Source organism: Mirounga leonina, unplaced genomic scaffold, assembly GCF_011800145.1.
Source record: "Mirounga leonina isolate KUSES-001 unplaced genomic scaffold, KU_Mleo_1.0 Mir_125, whole genome shotgun sequence".
NCBI lineage: Eukaryota > Metazoa > Chordata > Mammalia > Carnivora > Phocidae > Mirounga > Mirounga leonina.
Window position 1 is genome coordinate 68562249 of NW_023270305.1, and position 24871 is coordinate 68587119.

General features: G+C 42.2%; 1 protein-coding gene across 11 annotated transcripts in view; it reads right to left on the reverse strand.

The window, feature by feature from the left end:
- The window catches only part of KANSL3 (KAT8 regulatory NSL complex subunit 3), a 40706-nt gene that overhangs the window by 11291 nt on the left and 4544 nt on the right, over positions 1–24871 (reverse strand). For 6 of the 11 annotated variants that reach the window (XM_035001692.1, XM_035001693.1, XM_035001695.1 and 3 more), the window contains 12 exons: positions 16456–16546; positions 16128–16313; positions 8419–8550; positions 8058–8174; positions 7706–7807; positions 7520–7591; positions 6312–6386; positions 5975–6132; positions 3637–3700; positions 2993–3193; positions 2623–2779; positions 1029–1106 (listed from right to left, as the gene is read on the reverse strand). In XM_035001692.1, the coding sequence (XP_034857583.1) occupies positions 1029–1106; positions 2623–2779; positions 2993–3193; positions 3637–3700; positions 5975–6132; positions 6312–6386; positions 7520–7591; positions 7706–7807; positions 8058–8174; positions 8419–8550; positions 16128–16313; positions 16456–16546 (1433 nt within the window). Of the gene's footprint in view, positions 1–1028; positions 1107–2622; positions 2780–2992; positions 3194–3636; positions 3701–5974; positions 6133–6311; positions 6387–7519; positions 7592–7705; positions 7808–8057; positions 8175–8418; positions 8551–16127; positions 16314–16455; positions 16561–17455; positions 17475–22473; positions 22536–24871 lie in introns of those variants that run through there. The other 5 variants (XM_035001694.1, XM_035001698.1, XM_035001700.1 and 2 more) reach the window with 4 other exon arrangements.

The following is a 24871-nucleotide window of genomic DNA, read 5'->3' on the forward strand; positions in this document are numbered from 1 at the left end:
ACAGCTGGGGAACAGTAAACATTCCACAAAGAAGCAGTAAAGGAGCATACTACCCAGTCCTCTCGAAAGGGGAGAATTTCACAAGGCTCTCAGAGTCCTCCTCTGTCCTAAGAGACCAAAGGTGACGGTTTGCTGGCCAAATGAAGGCAACAAGAAGGATTATTGCCAGGAATCGAGGCTGGCTTTGAGTAGCTACTAGGCAGGGGAGCATCTTAGCCAAAACAACTTTACTGCTCCTGCCCAAAAGCAACAGGGTAACAGTGGCCCATGTCATAACTAGTCCCCAGGTCATTTGTACTAGTACAGAGAAAGGCCAACTGTTCACACATGGGATTCCCCCCTCCGCTGAATCAAACAGACTCGTCCTGCACATGGCCAAGCCTCTTGGACTCTGAAGTTATCCTTCAGGCTTTCTCAGAGATTCCCTTCTCTTTAAAACCAGAAGCCCACCCAGGCCCTCTTCTTAGCATAGGCAATCAGGGGTAGGATGGGGAGGAAAGTAGTAGTCATATGAGGAAGGCAGGCAGGAATGGGGGTCCTGGCCTGGGTCACAGGGCATAACCAGCTGGAAGGATCGCTTAGGGGATAAATGCATTGACTAAAATCAGAATAGGAAGGAGGGTGAAAGAGAAAGGAGCCACAGGTTTTATGCTGACAGTGGCTGGTGTGCTTGTAGCGCCCAGGATGGAAGCAGGAAACCAGAGGCAGGGAGAAAAACACACAAGGAAACTGAGGTTCACAGGCAATGGGACACAGGCACACATAGCAGAAGCAGAGCCAAGAACCACAAGAGACCAAAAAGGAAAAACCATGAGACACAAACAAAGTATGGAGAAAAAGCGAATACTATGGAGGAGTAAGCAAAAGGAGTCAGCCAAGAAAGGAATCAGAAGACAGAAAAAGGAAGAGAGAAAAGAACAGGAGGAAACCAGAGACAAATGAGAGGAAGGACTGGGAAGAAAACAAGGGAGAAGTGGAGAGAAGCAGAGAGCAGAGCGTGAAAAGGTGAGAGGAAGAGCAATACTCACCAAAGAGACAGGAGGAGGTGCCGGGAGGAAGAGCTTTCCTCACCAGCATATTTTGTTTCAGAAAAGCAGCAAACTGTGCTGGAATGAATCAGAAAATTACAGAATCACAGCCAGCCAGAGAAAGAAGAAAAGGAGAGGGAGTAAGAAAAAGATATGAAAATGTTCTAGAAAATGGTCAACAAGGGCTTTTTTCAGATTTACTGCATGGGTTTAAAACCTAACTCCTAGCAGCTCCATGGAATCATCTATAAACTGAAAATAATAAATGTACCTGCCTCATGGGGCCGTTGCCAAGATTCAATGAGCAACAGCAAGTCAAGTGCTAGGAAAACGGCATGGCATGGCTCCATAAAAGTTATCTATGACTATCACCTCTTGCCTATGACCCCTGCCAAAGCCAGAGCGCTATGGCCACTGTTTGGCGCCATGGTATTCTGGGCCCCATTTCAAACCCAGATCACCAATCAGCCTTCCAGAACTCCTTAGGTTCTCCCCTCCAGAAGCACAGTCGACCACTGGCTCTCTCTCCATCAAAAGCCTAAGTGAACACCACCCACCCAGAACTTGGCGCATGACACCACTTAAGAAGTCAGGTCACAGACCATCCACGTGGACCCTAGGGGCCTGGCTTTTTTTTTTTTTTGGTCTTTTTTTGTCTTTTTGCCTTCACCGATCCACTCAAACGTGCTCCTTGTTAGCACCACTCAAGGGCACCCTCATAAGAGGCCTGGATTGAAGCCCTGACCCTTTGGCTCCACTAAAAGAAACACAGGGGAAGTGAGCAGATCAGCCTATGTCACCTCTGAGTCTCTCTACATGACAATCAACTCTGGTGCTGCCTCCTCCCAGGTACCTGAGACTTCAGATGATACATGTTCCTGGATACCTCATCAAACACAATGCCCAAGAGGCCTTACCTTGGGGGGCTGCCCAACCGGATCAAAGTGGGGGCAAGGGGAAAAGCCACCATTTCTTTTCTCCTTGCCCAAAACACTGTCCCTTTTCTACAGCTTCAGTAGCATTCACTGTTCTCCAGATTCTAATCTCAACCATACAAACATTTCCCAGCCTAATCTAAAGCCTATCTGCAGAAACCCCGATAAACTTCCCTGAAAGTCCCAGTGTGGGAATCTTAACTCTTTAAGGGCAAAACAAAGAAAGGGCATGATACCAGCTGCACTGCCCTGGAATTTGAGGAATAAAGCTAATCACCCTGTCCACATGGTCTGAAGAGCGAGTGGCTGGGCAGGGCCTAGAACAGAGCAAGTAGCTTCCCCAGTTGGGAGTCAGAAAAAATTTTGAGGCAAATACACACGTAGTCAGCTCATAAAGCCTAACTTCCCCAGAACACCAAAGCAAAGCTGTAATTAGTGGAACTATACAGCTCCACTAACGCACAGACCTTCTGTGATGTCTTACCCTTGAAAACAATCCTTGGTATTCATTTCAACCTAATTTTGTTCGGACAGAAATGTGGGAAAGGGTGCCACTCACATGCCCCTGGAAAAAGCTGCAGATGCCAATACTTTTCAAATGCCACATGACATCACTCCAGAAGATAAACCAAGAGGCCACTGGGCCAAGAAGCCTCTACCTTGGGCTTGTTTGTGGGTCAGCACAGCTTCCGTGCGCTGCACATGTCTCTTCAGGAGCTGAGAGCTCGCCATCTGACTGGACTTCTGGGCAGAGGTCACTGTAGTCACTTTGGTCTTAGGACTGGAGGTGGGGCTGCTAGACACACTGGAAAGATCCTGAGTAGGGCGAGAAGGATAAGAGCTGAACCAGCTGTTTGGATCTGACCACCAATTATCAAGTCCCCTTGGAATTCCCTGCTCAGGAATTCTCCTCCTAGGAACTCAAAGGTCCACAGCACTGGCAAGACAGACAAGCACCCCCAGGAAGTGAAGGAACCAACTCCACAGTCCTACTTCCCTGGCAAAGTGCTCCCTCCCTTCCCGTGTTACCTCTGAGCCTGAGGGTGAGGCAGGCAGCTTGGCAGCTGGTGAGGCAGGCCGACTGCCCCGCTCGGGCACCTCAAAGGCCAGGTCTCTTCGGGCTGCGTCCCGAGGCTTCTTCTTCTTCTCAGCATCCTGATCCCGAGGCTCAGAGCCCATGTGCCCCTCAGCGCGAGTGAGCACTCCAGTCAGAAAGTCCACGATCTCATCCTAGTGTGAAGAGGGGCCCGGGCCACTGAGTCCTCAGTCTAGGGAACAGGAACCTCCCCAAAAGGCTCAACTCCATTCAATTAACGCCAGCTCTGGCATCGGGTGTGCTGGTCCCTCTCCATGCACACCGAGCCAGGCACAAACCCCAGCCTCAGCCAAAGACCAGCAGGAGCCTGCTCCCCGATACCTCTGGTGGGCTGGCACTCTGGGGTGGTCGTGCCCCCCACTCCTCCAATAAACCCCTTCTCCCCTGATGCTCCATACACATTTCTACTTCTTCCCCTCTGTCTTTCCCCTTTTCTTTATGATTTAGTTCTACGAGAGGCCCCACTGGATACTCCCTCACACTTCAGAGCCAAAGACACTGCTGCCAACAAGATCAAGCCTAAAAGGTTATAGAAAGGCAAGCCTCGCTGAGAAAAACACATAAAGCAACGGTGTACCTGAATACATCTGTCCACCATGCTCTGAGTCAGCCCCTCTGATTTCTTCTTTGCTTTGCTTATTCTAAGAGACAGAGACGAGGAAATGTTTACTTTAAACATTCCATGGCATAATATGGATTTCTCTTCTGTGTTGGCTATTTTCTGGGCCCAGGAAGGAGGACTACGTTAGCCCTCAGGCAGGTATCCCCACCTCTCTGAACATCATGTTCCACATCTGCAAAATGGGGAATCGTAACACCTCGCTCATGGACTTGTGGGGATTACAAAAATCTAATGTAGAGAACCAAAGAACATATGAAAATTGCCTAGGACTGTATACTCCAAAAGTCCTATACCTATGGCTTCCCAGATAAGCTCTGACTTCTAAGACCTCAACCTCTAGAAGTCCCCCAACAAAGGCCCAAACCCTGAGATTACTGGACGCTATAGAAATGAGATTAGTAGAAGAGGAAAGGTGGTCGCAGGTTACTTCTAAAAGGATAAGAGAAAATGGCCACAGGGATGCCTGGGTGCATCTGCCTTCGGCTCAGGTCATGATCCCAGGGTCCCAGGATCGAGTTCCACATCGGGCTCCCTGCTCAGTGGGGAGCCTGCTTCTCCTTCTGCCTGCTCTACCTGCCGCTCCCCCTGCTTGTGCTCTCTCTGACAAATAAGCAAAATCATTAAAAAAAGAAAAAAAAAAAAGAAGAAGAAGAAAATGGCCACAGATGGCTACATTCCCTTCTTTGGAAGCTAGTTTTAATACCTCTGGCTTCTGGCTGAGGGTCTCAGCAGAGAGGAAAAACAGGGCCCCAAGTGACAAGGTGGAGAACAACATTCTGAGCTTCCAAATTCTGAGACCCCAATTTACTGGCTGTTGGCCTCTGACCTTGTGTAGCACCCTCATCTTACAGATGAGGACAGCAAGTCCCAGAAGTTAAGCAGTTTACCCAAGTTTCTTAGCAAAGCAACCAAGACTAAATTGAGGTCTCCCGATTCGCAGGCCAACACTCAAGCACCTTGCAAACATGTCTCATAAGCAGCCTCACAACATAACTCCCACTAAAGTGTTCCTACCTCTCCTGTTCCCTCACTGCCACTCAACATACACACACATATCCACACACACACACACTACCCTCCTATAGATAAGAATGTCTGAATAACCAACAAAGACAATGTATTTACAAGAAAATATTGCCTTGAGCACCAAAGGATTAGATTCTAGACCCACAAGAAACAGCGAAATGACAAAGACCAGAAAGACCTCTCTAAAACATCCCTCGGTAAGAAACTGACAAGACAGGTGGGAGCAGGTACTTGCTTTAAGCTCACTAGCTAAAGCACACAAATGAAATTAATCTCTAAAATTGAACATATAAAAAAAGGAAGCCCAACAAATGACACACCTCTTTTTCAGTACATTTTCATGAAAGCATTTTTAAAGGCCCTACAGGAAACCAGTCTTTAAGGGACCAGTGGCCATCTCAATGACCTAAGTGCCCCTTCCAAACTCCAGCTGTTTTTACTCCAAAATATATAAAAGAATGTTTAATACAAATAAAATCTACGTTCATGTACATCCTCAGTAAGGAACAAAATATAAAGAAATGCCTACCCCACCCCATTGGAAGCACCAAAACTGCATTCACCGAGTCTCAAAGTATCTCCTTCCCACTGGGTAACTACTAATCACAAAGGGAAATAGAGTAACTTGACAGTGGAGAAACTGGGAAGATGCCACCTTCACAACGTGATCAAGGTTAACATCACCAGTGATAAGACACATCAACATCATGTATCCCCAGGAAGGATGTGCTGAGGGCTTATCATCTCTGGCATTCCTGCCAAAAATTCATATGCTCAACCTAATCACAAAAAATGTCAAAAACCTAAATTGAGGGACAGCCTACAAAATAACCGGCCAGAAGTCTTCAAAATGTCAAGGTCATGGAAGACTAAGGAATAGTATCAAACTCAAGGAGACTGAGGAGACAAGGCAACTAATAACAACATGTGATCCTGGATTGGATACCGGACAGGAAAAGGACATTAGTGAGCCAACTGACAATATCTGCATCTGTAGATTAGATAATAGCATCATAAAATACTTCCTCATTTTGGGAATTATACTCTGGTTATTTAAGATGTTAACATTTGGGAAATCTGAGTTAAGGGTATATAAGAATTTTTTATACTATTTTTGCAACTTTTTATAAATCTGAATTAGTTTAAAATGTAAAATGGCTCCCCCCTTCACGGAAGCAGATTTAGTCTGTAGTTACATCACCACCTCACAGGCATCTCTCCAACACTGCAACATGGCTCTCTCACAGCTCTGGGGGAAGCCACATACCTGAGATTATCGTCAGCTCCCCCAACCACCACCAAGCTGTTCTCAGCCCGAATCTTCTCCCGGAAATCTTCCATGGCTTCGGGATGACACTGCAAGGAATTCTGCCCAATGACAAAGAGGACTGGAGTCTTCATATCCAAGAGGGGATCATCCACATCCTAAAACATGTACAGGTTTTATAATCAGCCAGTTCCTATTCACTGAGCACTGACCTGTCAAGTCCGCTGAGGGGAGTCAGCTGGGCAACCGTAGTCGCTAAGTGCCGGTTTGGGTGATGCACGCACCCCCTTATTCTCACCAGCCAGTGACCCAGCAATCAGCTGCATCCCATGCTTACCCCTCTGGGACCATCCACGGTAAGTAAAGGAAACCCAAGGCAGACAACTGCAGTGACGTACTCCATCACTGACACCTGGAAATAATACAATAGTTTGTCTCAAGGTCAACTGACTTTACTGCAGCTACACCCTACCCAGAGTCGAGAGGTGGTCCAGATCTACCAGCCAGTCCCATCTCTTCCTCCCCAGTCCTAATCCCCAGGAGTACCAGCCATAGTGGCAGCAGTAAGATCACAAGACACAAGATCCCAGGACACAAGATGGAGCCCTGTGAGAACCGCAGCAGGGGGCTGAACCGCAGCATGGGAAGCTCAATGCTTCCATCCTATTAATTCCCTAGACTTGAGTCCTCCTATTCACTTTTTCCTCCACTAATAGCAAATGCAATCAGGAGGACACAAATGTTGCTCTTCTTCCTTAAGCAAAGAAAAATCTCTCCCTTTTGAATCTAATGGTTAGCTCCCAGACACTCCAAATTTGTTAGAGCAGCTGCTGACTGAATTCTCTCATTCCCAGGACCAGGGAGTGTGGGGAGACCGCCTCCTTCCTCTAGTGGCCCTAGATGTCAAACTTGACCAGACCACATGAAGCAGCAGGGACTCCACTTATTTGACCCACTTGAGAACTGGGGCTTTGGACAGGTCAGGGACACTTATACAAACTAATGTACATACAGATGTATGTAAAATAATAAAAAACAGAATTCCTTGATGTCTTAGAAAGGGACAGAATATAGACACAACATCAAATTCCAAAGCTACTAAAATTTATGCCTGCTTTTTTAAGGTGGGAGAATAGTACTTATGTTTGGGGGGGGGGGGAATTTTTTCCAGAAATACACACTGAAATATATATATATATATAACATAGATGATATTTGGGATTTTCTTCAAAATAACTGGAGGACAGAGAAAGTGGGCAGGGGTAAGATGAAAAAAGTCTGGCCATGAGTTAATCACTGGTAAAGCTGGGTGAAAGGCCCATAGAATTTATTATAGGTCTGTTCGCCCTTTAAGTTTCTGTTTAAAATTTCCACAATAAAGTTAAAAAATAAAGTTAGTCTTCCACACCTTAAAATGCATATATGTATGGAGATCGTCTAGCACAGTGTCTAGAACATAAAAAAGGACTCAATGGTAGCAATCATCAGTAAAAGTATCAGTATTCTATCCCAAGACAGCCTCCAAATGAGATGGGAATTACTTACGTGACAGGCCACCAGAGCTCCTGTATTCCAGCCAATCAAGATAATGGGTTTGTGGGGGAAATGGCTGTGAATCTTTGTGGGAAGAGAAAGAAGACAGTAAGACAGGAGGCCACAGCCAGGTGCAAAACAAGCCCAGCATGCTGTTTGTTTTCATGTTTCAATGACCTGAAACAAGGGCATTCTCACCTCCAGCACTTTGCTTCTCACTGCCCCAATCATATGCTCAAGACACTGCAGAACTCCTACCCCACTACCATTGTTCAGCAGATGGGTGGCTACGGGGATGACCTAAAGGAAAGAAAGTAGCAGCCATGCCAGCAGAGATTAAGTTTCAAATCTTCTCTCAATTCTACTTAACCTACCCTAAATCCCTTCAACCTTGGAGAAGCACCATTCGAATTAAAAACAAAAAGAATGGGAGTGGGGGATGCTCAACACTTAAGTCCATCTATTTTGACTCCCTCCCACATTCTGTGTGCTCAGTCTTCCAAGACTCTATTCCAACCCAGGAGACAGTTCCTCTTATTCCCACACATACCTTGCCTAAGCAGGAGAGCTGAGACTGCCAGAAGCGGTGGCGGCGTGAGGTGGGGAACACGGAGCTAGAAGGCCCAGAGGAGGCAATGAGAATGAGAGGAGAGCCGGGGAGCTTGCTCTAAGGAGAAAGAACCCCAACAGAGAACCAGTGAGGGTGAGGTGTTACTCCACAAAATCTCAAGTATCCCAATACCTTTCTTACCTCAACCAGTGCCAATTTCCTTACGAAACTCTGCTAAGCACTATACACAACCAGTTATTAATGAAAAGTTAAGGCATTTATTATCTTCTTGCTAAGGTTCTGAGACTGGATTCTAAAAATTTTGTGGGTCATAGTTAAGTCTTGAGCTGCTCTGACTTACTGGTTTGTTATGAGAAAGTACCCCCACAGCAGGATCCCAGGGCCTCTTCAGCAGGAGGGACAAGGCCTCAGCTCCTGCAGCCCCAGTCTTCGTATTAGATGACACAAGCATCCGGTCAATCAAAGTAGGGATCTAGAAGTAAAAGCAAAAATGTTTCCAGTGCGAAGCAGGAGACCTGCCTGCTAGCAGGAATCAGGTGGGAAATAAGAGAGTGATTAAGCAAATTATCCACAAAACTAGATATTAAAGGTTAATTAAAATACTTCAAAGAATTTGTAATAAGGAAATTACTTTGCTAAAATGTTAAAGAAAAAATAGAAAACATAAAAAATTACCTCTACTCCGAAAAAATGCTATTAGAAAATATGTCAAAATATTAATAGTTATCTTTATGGAGTTATGGACAGCTTTTTCCTTTTTATTTATTTATTTATTTATTTTTAAGATTTTATTTATTTATGACAGAGAGAGACACAGCAAGAGAGGGAACAGCAGGCTTCCCGCCAAGCAGGGAGCCCAACAAGGGGCTCGATCCCAGGGCCCTGGGATCATGACCTGAACCGAAGGCAGACGCTTAACGACTGAGCCACCCAGGCACTCCCAGTTTTTTCCATTTTAGATTTCTGTATTTTCTAAACTTCCTCAATGAATATCAGTTGACTTTATAAATTAAAAAAAAAAAAAATCTGCATTTTCTTCTAGAGTATTGCCTTCAAGCTTTGGCATGTTAAAGAAATCGTTACCGTGCCCAAAATAATATATCCTATGTATTGTGTATATTGTGACTTATACCATATCCTATTTTTCATTATTCACCAGAAAATGTGACCTCACAGATGTGTTAAGTATAGGTTTCTGACATGCTGATGCTTACACTGAGAATAAATATCTCTGTGAAAAAAAAAAGAAAGAAATATCACTGTGAATTCCACATTATGCACAAAAGGTCAAAGTGACATAGGGGAAAGGAAAGATTTTTGAATGTTAAAGGTACTCATCAGAAAAAACAAAAACAGGGCACCTGGGTGGCTCAGTTGGTTAAGCATCTGCCTTCAGGGCGCCTGGGTGGCTCAGTTGGTTAAGCAACTGCCTTCGGCTCAGGTCATGATCCTGGAGTCCCAGGATCGAGTCCCGCATTGGGCTCCCTGCTCAGCGGGAGCCTGCTTCTCCCTCTGACCCTCCCCCCTCTCATGTGCTCTATGTCTCTCTCATTCTCTCTGTCTCAAATAAATAAAATCTTAAAAAAAAAAAAAAGCATCTGCCTTCAGCTCAAGTTGTGATCCCAGGATCCTGGGATCAAGTCCCACATCGGGCTCCCTGCTCAGTGGGGAGTCTGCTTCTCCCTCTACCTTGCCCCCCTGTTTGTGATTTCTTTCTCTCTCTCTCTCTCTGTCTTTAAAACAAAACCATTCTGGAAAACCAGAGAATGAAAAGTACTATGGTGATGCAGGTTGTAAAAAGCCCACAGCTAACACCATAACCAACAGTGAAAAGCTAAGAGCTTTCACTCTAAGATCAGGAACAAGATAAGGATGCCCACTCTTACCACTTCTATTCAACATTGTATTACTATTAGTCCTAGCTAGAGCAATTAGACAAGAAAACTAAAAGGAATCCAAATTAAAAAGGAAGAAGTAAAACTAACACTATTTGCAGATGACATATTCTATTTACAAAACCCTAAAGACCACCAAAAAGCTGTTAGAACTAATAAACAAGGGGTGCCCGGGTAACTCAGATGGTTAAGCGTCTGCCTTCGGCTCAGGTCATGATCTCAGGTCCTGGGATCGAGCCCCACATCAGGCTCCTGGCTCAGTGGGGAGTCTGTTTGTCCCTCTCCCTCTGCCTCTCCCCCTGGTCATGCTCTCTCTGCATCTTTCTGTCTCAAATGAATAAATAAAATATTTTTAAAATAATAAAAAAATAAAATAAAATAAAATGTCCAAACTACCCAAAGCAGTCTGCAGACTCAATGCAATAGCTATCAAAATTTCAGTAGCATTTTCCACAGAAATAGAACAACCTAAAATTTGTATGGAACCACAAAAAACCCCGAATATCTAAAGCAATCAAGAGAAAGAACAAAGCTGGAGGTATCACGATGCTCCCTGATTTCAAGCTATATTACCAACCTAAGGTAATCAAAAGAGTATGATTGGGGCATAAAAACAGACACATAGATCAATAGAACAGCACAGAAAGCCCAGAAATAAAATCACAAATATATGGCGTCCATGGTTAATTAACTTACAATAGAGGAGCCAAGAATATACAATGGGGAAATAAATGGTATTGGGAAAACTAAACAGTCACATGCAAAAGAATGAAACTGGACCACTACCTCATACCATACACAAAAATTAACTCAAAATGGGGTGCGTGGGTGGCTCAGATGGTTAAGCACCTGCCTTCGGCTCAGGTCATGATCTCCAGGTCCTGGGATGGAGCCCCACGGGCTCCCAGCTCAGCGGGGAGTCTGCTTCTCTCTCTGCCTCTCCCCCTGCTTGTGCGCTCTCTTGTCTCTCTCTCTCAAATGAATAAAATCTTAAAAAAAAAAATTAACTCAAAATGGATCAAAAATGTCAACATAAGACCTGAAACCATAAAATTCCTGTAAAACACAGGCATTGGGGCGCCTGGGTGGCTCAGTCGTTAAGCATCTGCCTTCGGCTCAGGTCATGATCCCAGGGTCCTGGGATCGAGCCCAGCATCGGGCTCCCTGCTCCACGGGAAGCCTGCTTCTCCCTCTCCCACTCCCCCTGCTTGTGTTCCCTCTCTCGCTGTGTCTCTGTCAAATAAATAAATAAAATCTTTAAAAAAAAAAAAGAAAACACAGGCATTAAGCTCCTTGACATCTGTCTTGGTGATAAGTTTTTGAATCTGACACCAAAAGCAAAGGCAATAAAAGCAAAAGTAAACTATTGGGACTACATCAAACTAAAAAGCTTCTGCACAGCAAAGGAAACCATAACAAAATGAAAAAGCAACCTACTGAACAGAAGATATCTACAAATGATATATCCAATCAGGGGTTAATATCTAAAATATATAAAGAACTCTTACAATTCAATAGCAAAAAACAATCCAATTAAAGTGTAGAAGATCTGGGGGCACCTGGGTGGCTCAGTCGTTAAGCGTCTGCCTTTGGCTCAGGTCATGATCCCGGGGTCCTGGGATCGAGCCCCGCATCGGGCTCCCTGCTTTGCAGGAAGCCTGCTTCTCCCTCTCCCATTCCCCCTGCTTGTGTTCCCTCTCTCCCTGTGTCACTCTCTGTCAAATAAATAAATAAAATCTTTTAAAAAAAATAAAGTGTAGAAGATGTAAATAGACATTTTCCAAGGAAGACCTACTGATGGTCAACAGACACATGAAAAGATGCTCAACATCACTCATCATCAGGTAAATGCAAGCCAAAACTACAGTGAGAAATCATCTTACCTCTGTTAGAATGGCTATTAGGAGAAAGACAAATACCAAGTGTTGGCAAGGATGTGAGATAAGGGAACACTTGTGAACTGCTGGTGGGAATGTAAACTGGTACAACTACTATGGAAAACAGGATGGAGGTTCCTCAAAAAATTAAAAATAGAACTACTGTATGATCCAGCAATTCTACTTCTGGGTATTTACCCAAAGAAAATAAAAACACGAACTCAAAATCAGTCATAAAAAAGGAAGAAAGGGCGCCTGGGTGGCTCAGTCGTTAAGTGTCTGCCTTCGGTTCAGGTCATGATCCTAGGGTCCTGGGATCGAGCCCTGCATCAGGCTCCCTGCTCGGCGGGAAGCCTGCTTCTCCCTCTCCCCCTGCTTGTGTTCCCTCTCTCACTGTCTCTCTGTCAAATAAATAAATAAAATTTAAAAAAAAAAAGTTGCTAAGACTAGATCTTAAAAGTTCTCATCACAAGAAAAAAAATTTTATAACTATACACAGTGACACATTAGCTAGACTTACTCTGGTGATCATTTTGCAATATATACAAATTATCAAGTCATGTTGTACAGCTGAAACGAATAAAATGCTATATGTCACAAAGTTCAAAGACAACACAAGAAAGTAAGCTGCACCAGGCAATGACAAGCACAGACAGTATTACTAATTTAAAAAAATCAAGACTAAAACGATTTCTGCCTGAGAAATTAGGGGGAATATATCATGAGACCGTCTCAGTTTAATTCAGGAAACAAATGTTGATGCCACAGCTGCAGTTACAAGACACCAGGCTTGTACTGCAAAAGAACTTAATCTACTAGGGGTAAGGAAGACAAACACACAAATAACAAAAGAGGCTATTTATAACTGCCAGAAAAAAACAGAAACCCCACACTGCTGATTCAAACCATCCAACAGAGGAGGAGGAAGTCGAGGCAATTTTCATCTGAAGATGCAGCATGTGAAGTGAGATGTGTTCTGCAGAATTCATTTACAGTGGGAAAAATGCTTTCCAATCAGTGACACCAGACAGAAGCGAGACTTTGTAGGGCTTATTCTAGATCGAGATGGCCTGACGTCAGGGATTCGAGTATGGAAGTAGGGAGGACATAAGGACAGTAACAAAGGCAAAGGATCTTCACTACAAACTGGCCACTTTTTTTGTAACTTATTTGGTAACTACAAGCCACTCAACACCTTGAGGCAGAAGATCTAATCCGAATTAGACTTTAAAAGCTTTTATCTGGCGGGCACCTGGGTGGCTCAGTTGGTTAAGCGACTGCCTTCGGCTCAGGTCAGGATCCTGGAGTCCCGGGATTGAGTCCCGCATCGGGAGGGAGTCTGCTTCTCCCTCTGACCCTCCCCCCTCTCATGTGCTTTCTCTCATTCTCTCTCTCTCAAATAAATAAATAAAATCTTTAAAAAAAAAAAAAAAGCTTTTATCTGGCAACAGAGTACAACTCTGAAACAATAAAGCCTTGAAACTCACCTTCTGTCAATACAGACTACTTAGAAATAATCAGTAACCTCTGCTTGGAGCTAGGCAGACCAAGTCTAGCTGGTTTTTCCAACACTGCATCATTCTCAACAGAAAATTAAGAGACTAGGGTATATACCTTCTCTGCTCTCTTCACAATGGCTCTCTTCACTAATGCTGAAAGTTAGCTGGGCAAAGAGCATGATCCCATTCACCTGCATTTCCATCCAAAAGGTACATTAAAAGAAGGTAAAAGACCTTTACTTTAAAGACTGTAAGACATTAATGAAAGCAACTGAAGATGACACAAGGAAATGGATATTCCAGGGGCGCCTGGGTGGCTCAGTTGTTAGGCGTCTGCCTTCGGCTTGGGTCATGACACCACGGTCCGGTCCTGGGATCGAGCCCCACATCAGGCTACCTGCGCAGCGGGAGGCCTGCTTTTCCCTTTCCCACTCCCCCTGCTTGTGTTCCCGCTCTTGCTGTGTCTCTCTCTGTCAAATAAATAAATAAAATCTTAAAAAAAAAGAAAAGAAATGGATATTCCATGCTTATGGATTAGAAAAATTAAAATTGTTAAAATGTCCATACTACCAAAAGCAATCTACAGATTCAATGCAAACCCTATCAAAATTACAATACCAATTTTCAGAGAACTAAAACAAATAATCTTAAAATTTGTATGGAACCACAAAAGACCCCAAATAGCCAAAGCAATCTTGAGAAAGAACAACAAAGCTGGAGGTATCACAATCCCAAACTTACTATAGTATATCCCAGATATACTACAAAGCTACAGTAATCCGAACAGTAAGGCACTAACACAAAAACAGACACACTGATCAATGGAACAGAATAGAGAATCCAGAAATAAACCCACACTTATATGGTCAATTAATCTATGACAGAGGAGACAAGAACATTCAATGGGGAAAAGACAGTCTCTTTAATAAATGGTGTTGGGAAAATTGGACAGCTACATGCAAAAGAATGAAACTGGACCACTTTCTTATACCATACACAAAAATAAACTCAAAATGGATTAAAAACCTAAATGTGAGATCTGAAACCAGAAAACTCCTAAAAGGAAACAGAGGCAGTAACCTCCTCCTGGACATTGGCCTCAGGCAACCTATTTATGGATCTGTCTCCTCAGGCAACGGAAACAAAAGCAAAAATAAACTATTGGGACTACACCAAAATAAAAAGCTTTTGCACAGCAAAGGAAACCATCAACCTCCTGAATGGGAGAAGATATTTGCAAATGATATATCTGATAAGAAGTTAATATCCAAGATATATAAAGAATTTATGCCACTCAACACCAAAAAAATAATAATCCAATTAAAAATTGGGCAGAGGACCTGAATAGACACTTTTCCAAAGAGGGCATACAGATGGCCAAAAGACACATGAAAAAAGGCTCAACATCACTAACCATCAGGGAAATGCAAATCAAAACCACAAGGAGTTACCACCTTATACCAGTGAGAATGGCTAAAATCAAAAAGACAAGAAATAACAAGTGCCAGAGAGGATATGGAGATAAGGGAACCCTTGTGCACTCTTGGTGGGAATGTAATGCAACCACTGGGGAAAACAGTATGGAGGTTCCTTGAAAAATTAAAATAGATTACCATACGATCCAGTAATTCACTACTGGGCATTTATCCAAAAAAGAAAAAGAAAACACTAATTTGAAAAGATATATGCACCCTATGTTCACTGCAGCATTATTTATAATAACCAAGATATGGAAGTAACCATTTAGATGAATGGATAAAGATGATGTGGTATATATACACAACAGAGTATTACTCAGCCATAAAAAAGAATGAGATCCCACCATTTGCAACAAAATAGATGGACCTAAAGGATATTATGCTAAGTGAATAAAGTCAGAGAAAGACAAATACCGTTATGATTCCACTTATATGTGGAATCTAAAAAATAAAACAAATGAACAAATTAAAAAACAGAAATAGACTCATATTAATTCAGAGAACAAACTGCTGGTTGCCAGAGGAAAGAGGGTTAGGGGGATGGGTGAAATAGGAAAGGGGATTAAGAGATATAAACTTCTAATTATAAAATAAATAAGTCACAGAGATGAAAAGCACAGCATAGGGAGCAGTCAATAATATTGCAATAACATTCTATGGTGATAGATGGTGACTACACTTATTGTGGTGAGCACTAAGTAATGTATAGAATTATTAAATCACTATGTTGTATACCTGAAAGTAATATAACACTGTATCTCGACTATACTTAAAAATTAAAAATAAATTCAAAAAAGTTTGAGAGAGAAACAACCAAAGTATTCATTGTGAACCTGACAGTCTAAGAGAACAAGAGTCTGTCAGTATAGGAACCACTGCTGAGAGCATAGTCTAGAATGGACAGCACTCTGGAAATCTCCCTACTCCGCAGCCCCGCACTCTGAACACCCAAGTCTGCTTCTTGCCTCAACACACCCTCTGGTAAACCCTTCGTCTCCCCCATGATAATTTAATTCTTTTCTCACCTCACCTCAGAGGTGACTCAAACCACAAGCTGCAGGGCTGGAGAGGCTAAATGGTTTTCAGGCCTCACACTTCATCTGGAGACAGTAGGGCTAAAGACGTTTATACCAGACAAAACGTGAAATGATACCATGTCTCCTATTTTTAATAGCAAACCTGCTCGCTTCAGTCATGTCCTCCAGGCTGACCAGGCAGTGACCTTGCCCAACCCCACTTCCTGAACCCACAGCAGAGGCTGGCCAACCCAGGACAGGGCAGACGCCAGTCATAGCCTTACCTTCCCTTTCAGTGTCTGCAAAGCATCCAGGTAGGCAGCCAGCATGGGCAGACTCAAGGTCTCCACCAGGGTGGTGTGCAGCCACTGGATCAGCTTGGTGTCCCAGCTCACACTTGCCAGAGCCTGCCGCACTCTCCTCGCACACTTGTCCACAGCAACACGGCGCAGCACTGGCTCATTGCAAGCCTAGAAGATGCAGGTGAGGTGGTAACACATGAGGGCCACCTTGTTAACAACTGGGGCAGGCGGGAGAGGGACTGACAAGTCAGTCAGCCAGTAAGGCTGAACTAGGAAGAGAACACCAATGGGCCAATTTCTAGAGTCTTACCCCTTCATTGGCCAAGCGGGCAAGCCGGTCAGACTGCAGGGCTTTGAGGATCTTGTTAAATAGCTTGTTCTGGGCCATTGTCCAGCCAGTCCTATAAGAGAAACTCTGAGGAATTAAAGTCAAACGCTGGGGACACTCCTCATGCATGTACACTGTACAAAGATTATGCCATGTTTTTTGTCAGCACTATGAAATAATATAACTGAAAGCAGCTTAAAGACCATGGAGCTAAAGCACAAGACCTAGATTCTAGTCCCAATCCTGCCCATAAGTCATCTCAGCATACATTTGTATTAATATATATACTACAAGTCAAAACCAGTTATGAATGAAGTTTTTTTTCAGTGCTAGCCAAGCTAATTATTTATCTAGAGGCTAAAATAACCCATTAATAAGTAAAAGCATGGCACCATTGCACAGATGTATTTGAATTTCACATGTTTAATATTTCACACAAAAAGACAGGATGAACAAGTATTTCAGTATACTAAAACCTCAGACTAAGATAAGAGACCTATTTAAATTACCTTTAGGAACATAACAAATGAAGCCTTTCCCTAATAGTGCACCCCACACTCTCTCTCTCCCTTCTCCATGTATATTTTTTATATTTTTCTGTATACTACACAATTAGCAAGTTTACTTTTGAATGGTCTGTTCCATATAAGTTAACACTATACCATCCCCGCATGACACTGGTATACACACTTCTACTTTGATTAAGGAAGGCTTAGTGTGTCCTCCAACTCAGCAGTAAACTCCTGCAATTAGGAACTAGTCCTACTGCTGTTGTTCCCACCTCATCACACCCAGCACAGTGGCGAGGAGCTATTTAAGTCCCCCCTCAGCCCACTCCTGGCAATCTTAATGACTCTGATACTCGAACTCTGGTCAGTAACCTTCCTAAAGAGACTTAAGAGAAAGGTAACAGAAGATGCCCAATTAATATTTATCAACTCTCCCTGCCACACACACACAAAAAAACTGGTAATTAAGTTACCTTTAAAAAAACAAATTTAAGTGGATGCCAGACTCAAATGAGAACCTGGAATGAGATCATAGTAGTATTTCAATCAGTAGGGTTAAAGTAAATAGGGCTGAGACAACAACTAGCCAACTGGAAAAAGAAAATCTGGACCCCTACACATCACTCTTTACACCAAAATAAATTCTAAGTAGAAAAGTTAAATATTAAAAAATAAAGTTACTAAATAGGAAAAAGTGGTGGGTGTGTGTGTATAATGTATGAATAAGACCTTTCTAAGTATGACCTAAGACCTAGAAGCCATAAAAGAAAGATAAATATTAACGATATAAAGATAAATAAAAACTTCAAACTTCTGTAAAGGAAAAAACTAAACTATCATAAACAAAGTCAAAACACAATGGAAAAGTAACTGTCATTTCATCAAAATAGAAAAAACCTCCAGAAAATTAGTGACAAAATGATAAAATACTCAAAACAAAAACAATGGGCAAAGAACACGAAAAGGCAGTTCACACAAAAAAAGTAGTCAACTCCCTCCAAAATCACACATACAAAGGAAAATCGTAAAATATTACTTTTCACCTATCAAATGGGTGAAAATTAAGAAATTTAGTAATACTCTATGTTGTAAGTGTGTAAGAAAATAGGTCCCTCCATACTTTGCTGATGGAAATATAAATTAGTACAACCTTTTAGAAAGTCAATGTGGAAAATCAATTATGGAGAGAAAAAAATCAATCAAAAATCCTAAGTCAAATCATGTGACTCTGCTCAAAGGCCTTTAGTGGCCCCAATCAGTTAAAACCAACCACCTCCTTGCAGTAGGCTATCTGGACCCCACTGCCTCCAACCTCATCATCCATCACTGCCCTGACTTACTGGGCTTCATCACACTGCCCCATCCCACCTGACACACACACCGTCCATGCTCCCACATCACAGACTGGGCCCTGGTCATCTATTCCTTCTACCTCAAACAACGGCTCCCTCTCCAATCTCCTCCAGGTCATTGCTCAAATGTTACCTTCTACTGAGGCTTCCCCTGACTCACCCTTATTTAAAACTACCAATACCCAGATTCCCTACCCCCCTTCCAGCCATATCACCACCTCATGCTCTACCCATTTTACTTCTGTTTAGTGTGTCTCCCTCTGCTAGAATGTAAAGGGCAAAATGGCAGGGATTTTTGTTGGTTTTGTTTAAGTGTTATATCCCCAGCATGTAAAACAGTGTCTGACACACAAGAGTCACTTGAACATCTGCTGAATAAATAAATGGATGAACTGTATGCATACTACATTCCAAGTCCTGTAAATAGCTGAGTGCAGACACCAACCCCTACACTCCCTACCACACTAAGCACTGAGCAGGAGAGGAACGCTACATGATTCAGGTTCAACTGTAAACTGAGTGGGTGGGCATACCTGGGTGGGCAAACCGAGGGAAGCTGCTGGAAACAGCTTCAACAATCTCAATTTCTCTTACTTTATAACAAACTAGTATCTTTTCCATCATATACCACCAGCAAGATACCCTATTTTCTACAGGTCATCTAAGAATACTAGTAACAAGGCCCAATAAATATGCAGATGGAGGACAAATTATCCTTTGTTATTCATTTTCTACAAGGATCCTACTGCCCTTAGAGTACACACCCTCTAGAAAGGGAGAAAATAACGGGCCTTCATTTCCTCTGTAAAATAAAATCTCCACCTACATCTCCAGTTTTACGACTACAGTTACACACACACACACACACACATACACACAAAGAGTCCAAGAGGACACTAACTAGGAGCAAGGACTCTAACCAGCTCTGCAATAAAGAGCTGGCTGTGTGTCCTCAGGCTCCTTGACTATAAAATAGATGTGGACCTCTTGGTCTCCAAGGTTGCTTCTAGCAACCAAAACCTCAGCTATTCTGACTGATGGAAGCACAACAGTAAGAGAACAGCTGAGTCCACGATGGAGAATTCAGAAGCACCCTCTATCTTCAGTAGCTATTCTTGCTACAGCTGAATCCCTTAACCTCCCAAGCCTCCCACCCTTCATAACCCCCTTATGGGGTACTAAAAGCAGTCTTGGGTTTTGTGGAATTGTCCTTTTTCTTATTTTCCCCTAGTTCTCTTGGCTTAATTCCTGCTACTTCATTAGGATCCAGTCAGTTTTTGTTGCGGTTTGATATTTCAGAGATTTTTGACTTGGGAGGTGGGGAGAGGCTTCAACTCAACATTGGAACTCAGGATATCTCGGGATCAGGAAGGTTTGTGGGAAAGTAGCTCCAGCCCATTGGTTCACGATCTCATTTTCCTCCACATTATTTAAATGCACAGCACATTCACATGAGTAGTCGCTTTCTCACGTATAGCAATTCTCAGGTGGACTTGGAAATACAGTATTTCCATATCAACACACCTCTTTGTTTTTAATGGCTGGTTCCACCCTCCTGGTGGGCATTTAGGTTGTGCCTCTTTTATTGCTATTATAAACGGTTGCAGTGACCACCCTTCCTTTCCCCACCAATACACACTACACACATCTGTCTACATCTTTATATAGGCATGCAAGTATCTCTGTAAGATAAATTTCAAGTGGAAATGAAAGATCAAAGGCTATCTGTGTCAAAATTTTCAAATTTCCAGTTATGTGAAAATAATATGTATAAAAAAACTGCAGGACCTCAAAAGTGGTATTATACTGTAGCTTCACCCCAGGCAACATTGCTCACTTTTAATCAAACAGGATAAGCAGCGAATACAATTCCTTCATGTTCAACAATCTCTTGTGCTTTCTCAAAGTCTATTGATCATGTTGCAAACTTTAATTCCAAGGACAGAGAATGAAGTATAATTTATTTACAAGGCACCAACAGCAGTTCCAAAATTATCCTGTTCTTTATTATATAACAGGATGTTTTCCCTATTTGTTTTTCTTACTCTATATTTATTCTGAAACCCAAAATGATGGGAGCAAGAAAAATGACGTGAACAAAATGGGAGGGGGCTAGAAAGCTACTTAGAAATTACTACCATACACCAACGACAGTTGAGATTAAATTGAAAAACCACAATGTTGAGAGTCTAAAATCCCAGAAAAAGTTCTTAAGATTGTTGCTGGATATATAACAAAGTGATTCCAAGAACTGAAACGTGTTCTCTATATTTTGTCAGCTTCGTGGGAGGCTGGAAAATTAAGTGGGCAGGGAAAAAAAAATGATCTAACCCAAGATTAAGATAAAGAGCATGCAAAAGATATAATTAAGGAAAAATTTAAAAACAGGAGACAGAATTTTAAATACAAGTCTAAACAGTCAAATAGCTGATGGGAACTGTGATGAGTCAATGTGCTCCCCCCACCTAAACCAATTCAATTTTCATGAGTGCAAAAGTGCCTTTTCTTCATTTCTTAGATGAGATCAGATAATCTCATATTCCCCATGCTTTGATAGAACCTGACTGATGTCTGACCTCTGGCTCATCTTATCCAAAGCAGCCAAAGTCACATTGGTCCCAGAAAAGCCTGATGTTTTCAAAGGTAATATTCTTTCTCTGATACTGTTTTAAGAGAGACTAATTCAATATTAAAATGTCTAAAGGATTTTTTTTTAACCAGAAGTCAAACAGGGAGAGACAAAGAACATCAGAGGGACTGAATAGGCCACACTTACTTTTTTCCAGATTATAAAAATTCTTTGCTTAAACACTAAGAGAAAGGAAGAAAGGAAGAGGAAAGAGAAGGAGAGGGAGGGAGGGGGGAGAGGGAGAAATAACTCAAAGATCTTGGACTCAAAATTTCAAATATCCAACCTAAGATTAATACGCAGACAGGTACATACAATATCGAGAGATATAATTAGAGCAAATTTTTAAATGGAGAACAATTTTCCTTTGGCAAAATTCAGAAGTTCTGAATTTTAAGATAAGATAAGCTGCTTAAGGATACTAGATTCTTTTACTGAAATGTTGGAAATGTCCTAACATCCATTTGACCATGCTGAGAAATATCATGTGCCAGGAGTATTTTGTTAAGTCTCTTTCAAAAGCTGTGTATCTAATTAAACTTGGCATTTGATAAAACATCTGGGGGAAAAAAAAAAGCCAGTCCAATTTCCTCAGGACGACAGTGCTATACAGCAAATGTAAATCATTTCCAAAGGCTCTACAAGCCACATGACTTTGACATGCAGACACAAGAGCATGATCTAGACCAGAGGTCAGCAAACTTATTCTTTAATGAACTGTATAGTAAATATTTCAGTTTGTGGGCCACATGGCCTGGGTCACAAGGATTCAACTCTGTGGGGATGGTGCAAAAGAAGACAAGGACAATACCTAAATAACATGCATGGCTGTGTTCCAATGAAACTACATTTACGGACAATGAAATCTGATTTCATGTGTCTTTTGACTTTTTTTCAACCACTTAAAAATGTAAAAACCATTCTTAGCTCATGGGCCAAACAAAAACAAGCAACGGGTGAAATCTGGCACATGGGCCATAGTTTGCCAACCCCTGATCTAGGCAATTAAATCAGGCAGAGAGGGATATTTAAATTGTTTCACAAAATATCAGGCATTACTAGAGAAAATCAGAGTTGGTTGGGGGTAGGAGGGGGCCTTCATTATCTATACAAAGAAAGCTATCTAAAGGCAGTTTCTACTGAAATAATTCAAGAGGGGAAATAGGGCTCCAACAAAGAAAATTAAGTTTCTGACTCTACTGATAGATCAGCAAGCTCTGAGGAAAAACAGATTTCTAGGGCACTGTCCTATAGACCATGAGTTCTTGATGTGGGAAACTAATTTTACAGGATTTTATACAGGAAGAAAAGAAGCAGCAATTTAACAATCAAGTCAAGGGAAAGAATGGCAACAAGATGATTATAATCAGAGCACAAGGAACTAACTGCAAGCTCTACACAGGCTACACATCCAGAATTCGGGGACAAGGTCATAAAATGGTGACCTCTGAAATTGAAGCCAGTAAGTATCATCAAATAATGAAATTAGCTGTGTGCAAAAGTGACCTACCTGAAGAGATGGTTTGTAAGCCTGTTGCTAATGAGAGGACTCCTCCAAAATCTCATCAGACACTAAAAAACAAATAATCTGAGATAAACTGAGCGCTAATTAATCATATCAATCTGTGGCAATGTCATAACAGAAGGATGGAGGTCCACATGGAGAAAGACAAGCCAAAGATAAGATTCTGTCAGTGTTTCTCTGCAGGACAGGGCAGGTGATGGTGTGCCCTGGCCTACTCTGTGGGCCCATCTTGCTTTCAGGAAAGATGGGTGCCTCCAGCCGCCTTGTTGAAGGAGGGGGCCTCCAGGACAGACTGTCCACTCACCACCCACTTCTGGAACGGAATAGCTTCCCAAACTCTCCTACTGAGAACTGATGCTCTGGCCAGGCCACCCCAGTGTCTCATCTGCCTTACAGGTTATTTCTCTTCTTATAAATTAAGAATCAGATATTCATATGCATTAAGTCTCTGATGACTTTGGTTAGTATGAAGAGTCCCTAAAAACCTCCTGATCATGACCACGGGTGAACAGATAAAAAGAACTTCATGTAGTTCTCCCACGCAGTTTCGGAAATTGAAAACCAAGGACAAGGCAACTGGTAACACCACAAAGGGACACATAACGGTGTAAGGCTGCCTTGTTCAGCCACCACTAACTGGTCTCTCTTTTTGAGAGGTTTGCCCTTAAAGAAAGGGTACATAGCCAAGAACACTGAGCTCTGGAGTCAGACGGCTTGCTTTGAACAAATTCCTGCTCCATCACTTCCTAAACTAAGGTTTCTTAAACTCCCCGAGCTTAATTTCTTCATCTTATAAAATAGAGACGAAGAAGGGATATAGCTCAGAGAATTATTGTGAGGATTAAAAGAAATAATGCATATGAAGCACGTGGCACAGTGCCTGGCACCTAGAAAGCTCTCAACAAATGGTAGTTCTTTTTGGTACTACCATTGTCACCATTTTTTTTATTATTATTAACCGCAACAATGGCAAAACAATGCAGTTTTGCTGCATTCAGTGACTCCAGGAATACTCTAGTAGTTGATCTTCACTCACAGAAGTTTCTCTCTTTAGCTGAAGCTCTGGAGAGCATTTTCCCTTCTTAGGGACAACAGTAATTCCAACTCAACACCCCAAACAACTTACTTCTTCACAAGCTCTTCATCCAGGTGGAGAACTGCTCCTCCTCCCATAGCTACTACCCTCCTCACACAAGCATACCTGCTCAATCTCATTCCCTGCTTCTGACCAGACTCAGAAACCGTGCCAATTGCCTCAAACCTTCCTACCCTTCTTCCTATCTAATTACCTCTTCCTCTTCCATTATTATAAAACAAGAGCTCTCCAACATTATGGCAAGTTTACCACCTACATACTCTTGATGTGAAGATTTTAACATTCCCTTACACACAGCAGATAGAGATAGAGCCATCAAGGAAATGCAAATTAAATCCACAATGAGATGTCACTTTGCATCCACTAGAATGGTAATAATAAAAAAAGAGGCAGACAATAACAAGCGTTGGCAAAGATGTGGGAAAACTGGAACTCTCATACACTGCTGGTGGGAATGTAGAATGGCGAAGCCCCTTTAGAAAATAGTCGGAAATTCCTCAAAAGTTAAACAGAGTTACCATATGACCCAGCAATTCCATTCCTAGGTATATATGCAAGAGAACTGAAAACACATGTCCACAAAAAAAAGCACATGAATGTTCATAGCAACATTATCCAAAATAGTCAAATAGTGTTAGCAACCCAAATATCCATCAATGGATGAATGGACAAACAAAATGTGTTATATCCACACAATGGAATTTTAGCAATAAAAGGGAATGAAGTACTGACTCATGCTACAACATGAATGAACCTTGAAAACATTATGCTAAGTGAAATAAGGCAGATACAAAAGGACACATATTTTATGATTCCATTTATATGAAATGTCCAGAATATGCAAATTTAGAGAGAAAGACAGTAGACTGGTGGTTGCCAGGGGATGAAGGGATTGGGAGGAAATGGGAAGTGACTGTTAAAGGGTACAGAGTTTCTTTTGTGGATGACAAAAATGTTCATCAAATTGACTGTGGTTGTGCATATACTAAAAACCACTGATTGTGTACACATTAAACAGGTGAATTGTATGGTATGTAAATTTTATCTTCATAAAGTTGTTTGCAGTAAGTAAAAGATAAATAAATGTATGTTAGGGTGCCTGGGTGGCTCAGTTGGTTAAGTGACTGCCTTCAGCTCAGGTCATGGTCCTGGAGTCCCGGGATCGAGTCCCGCATCGGGCTCCCTGCTCAGCGGGGAGTCTGTTTCTCCCTCTGACTCTCCCCCCTCTCATGCTCTCTCTCTGTCTCATTCTTTCTCTCTCAAATAAATAAATAAAATCTTTAAAAA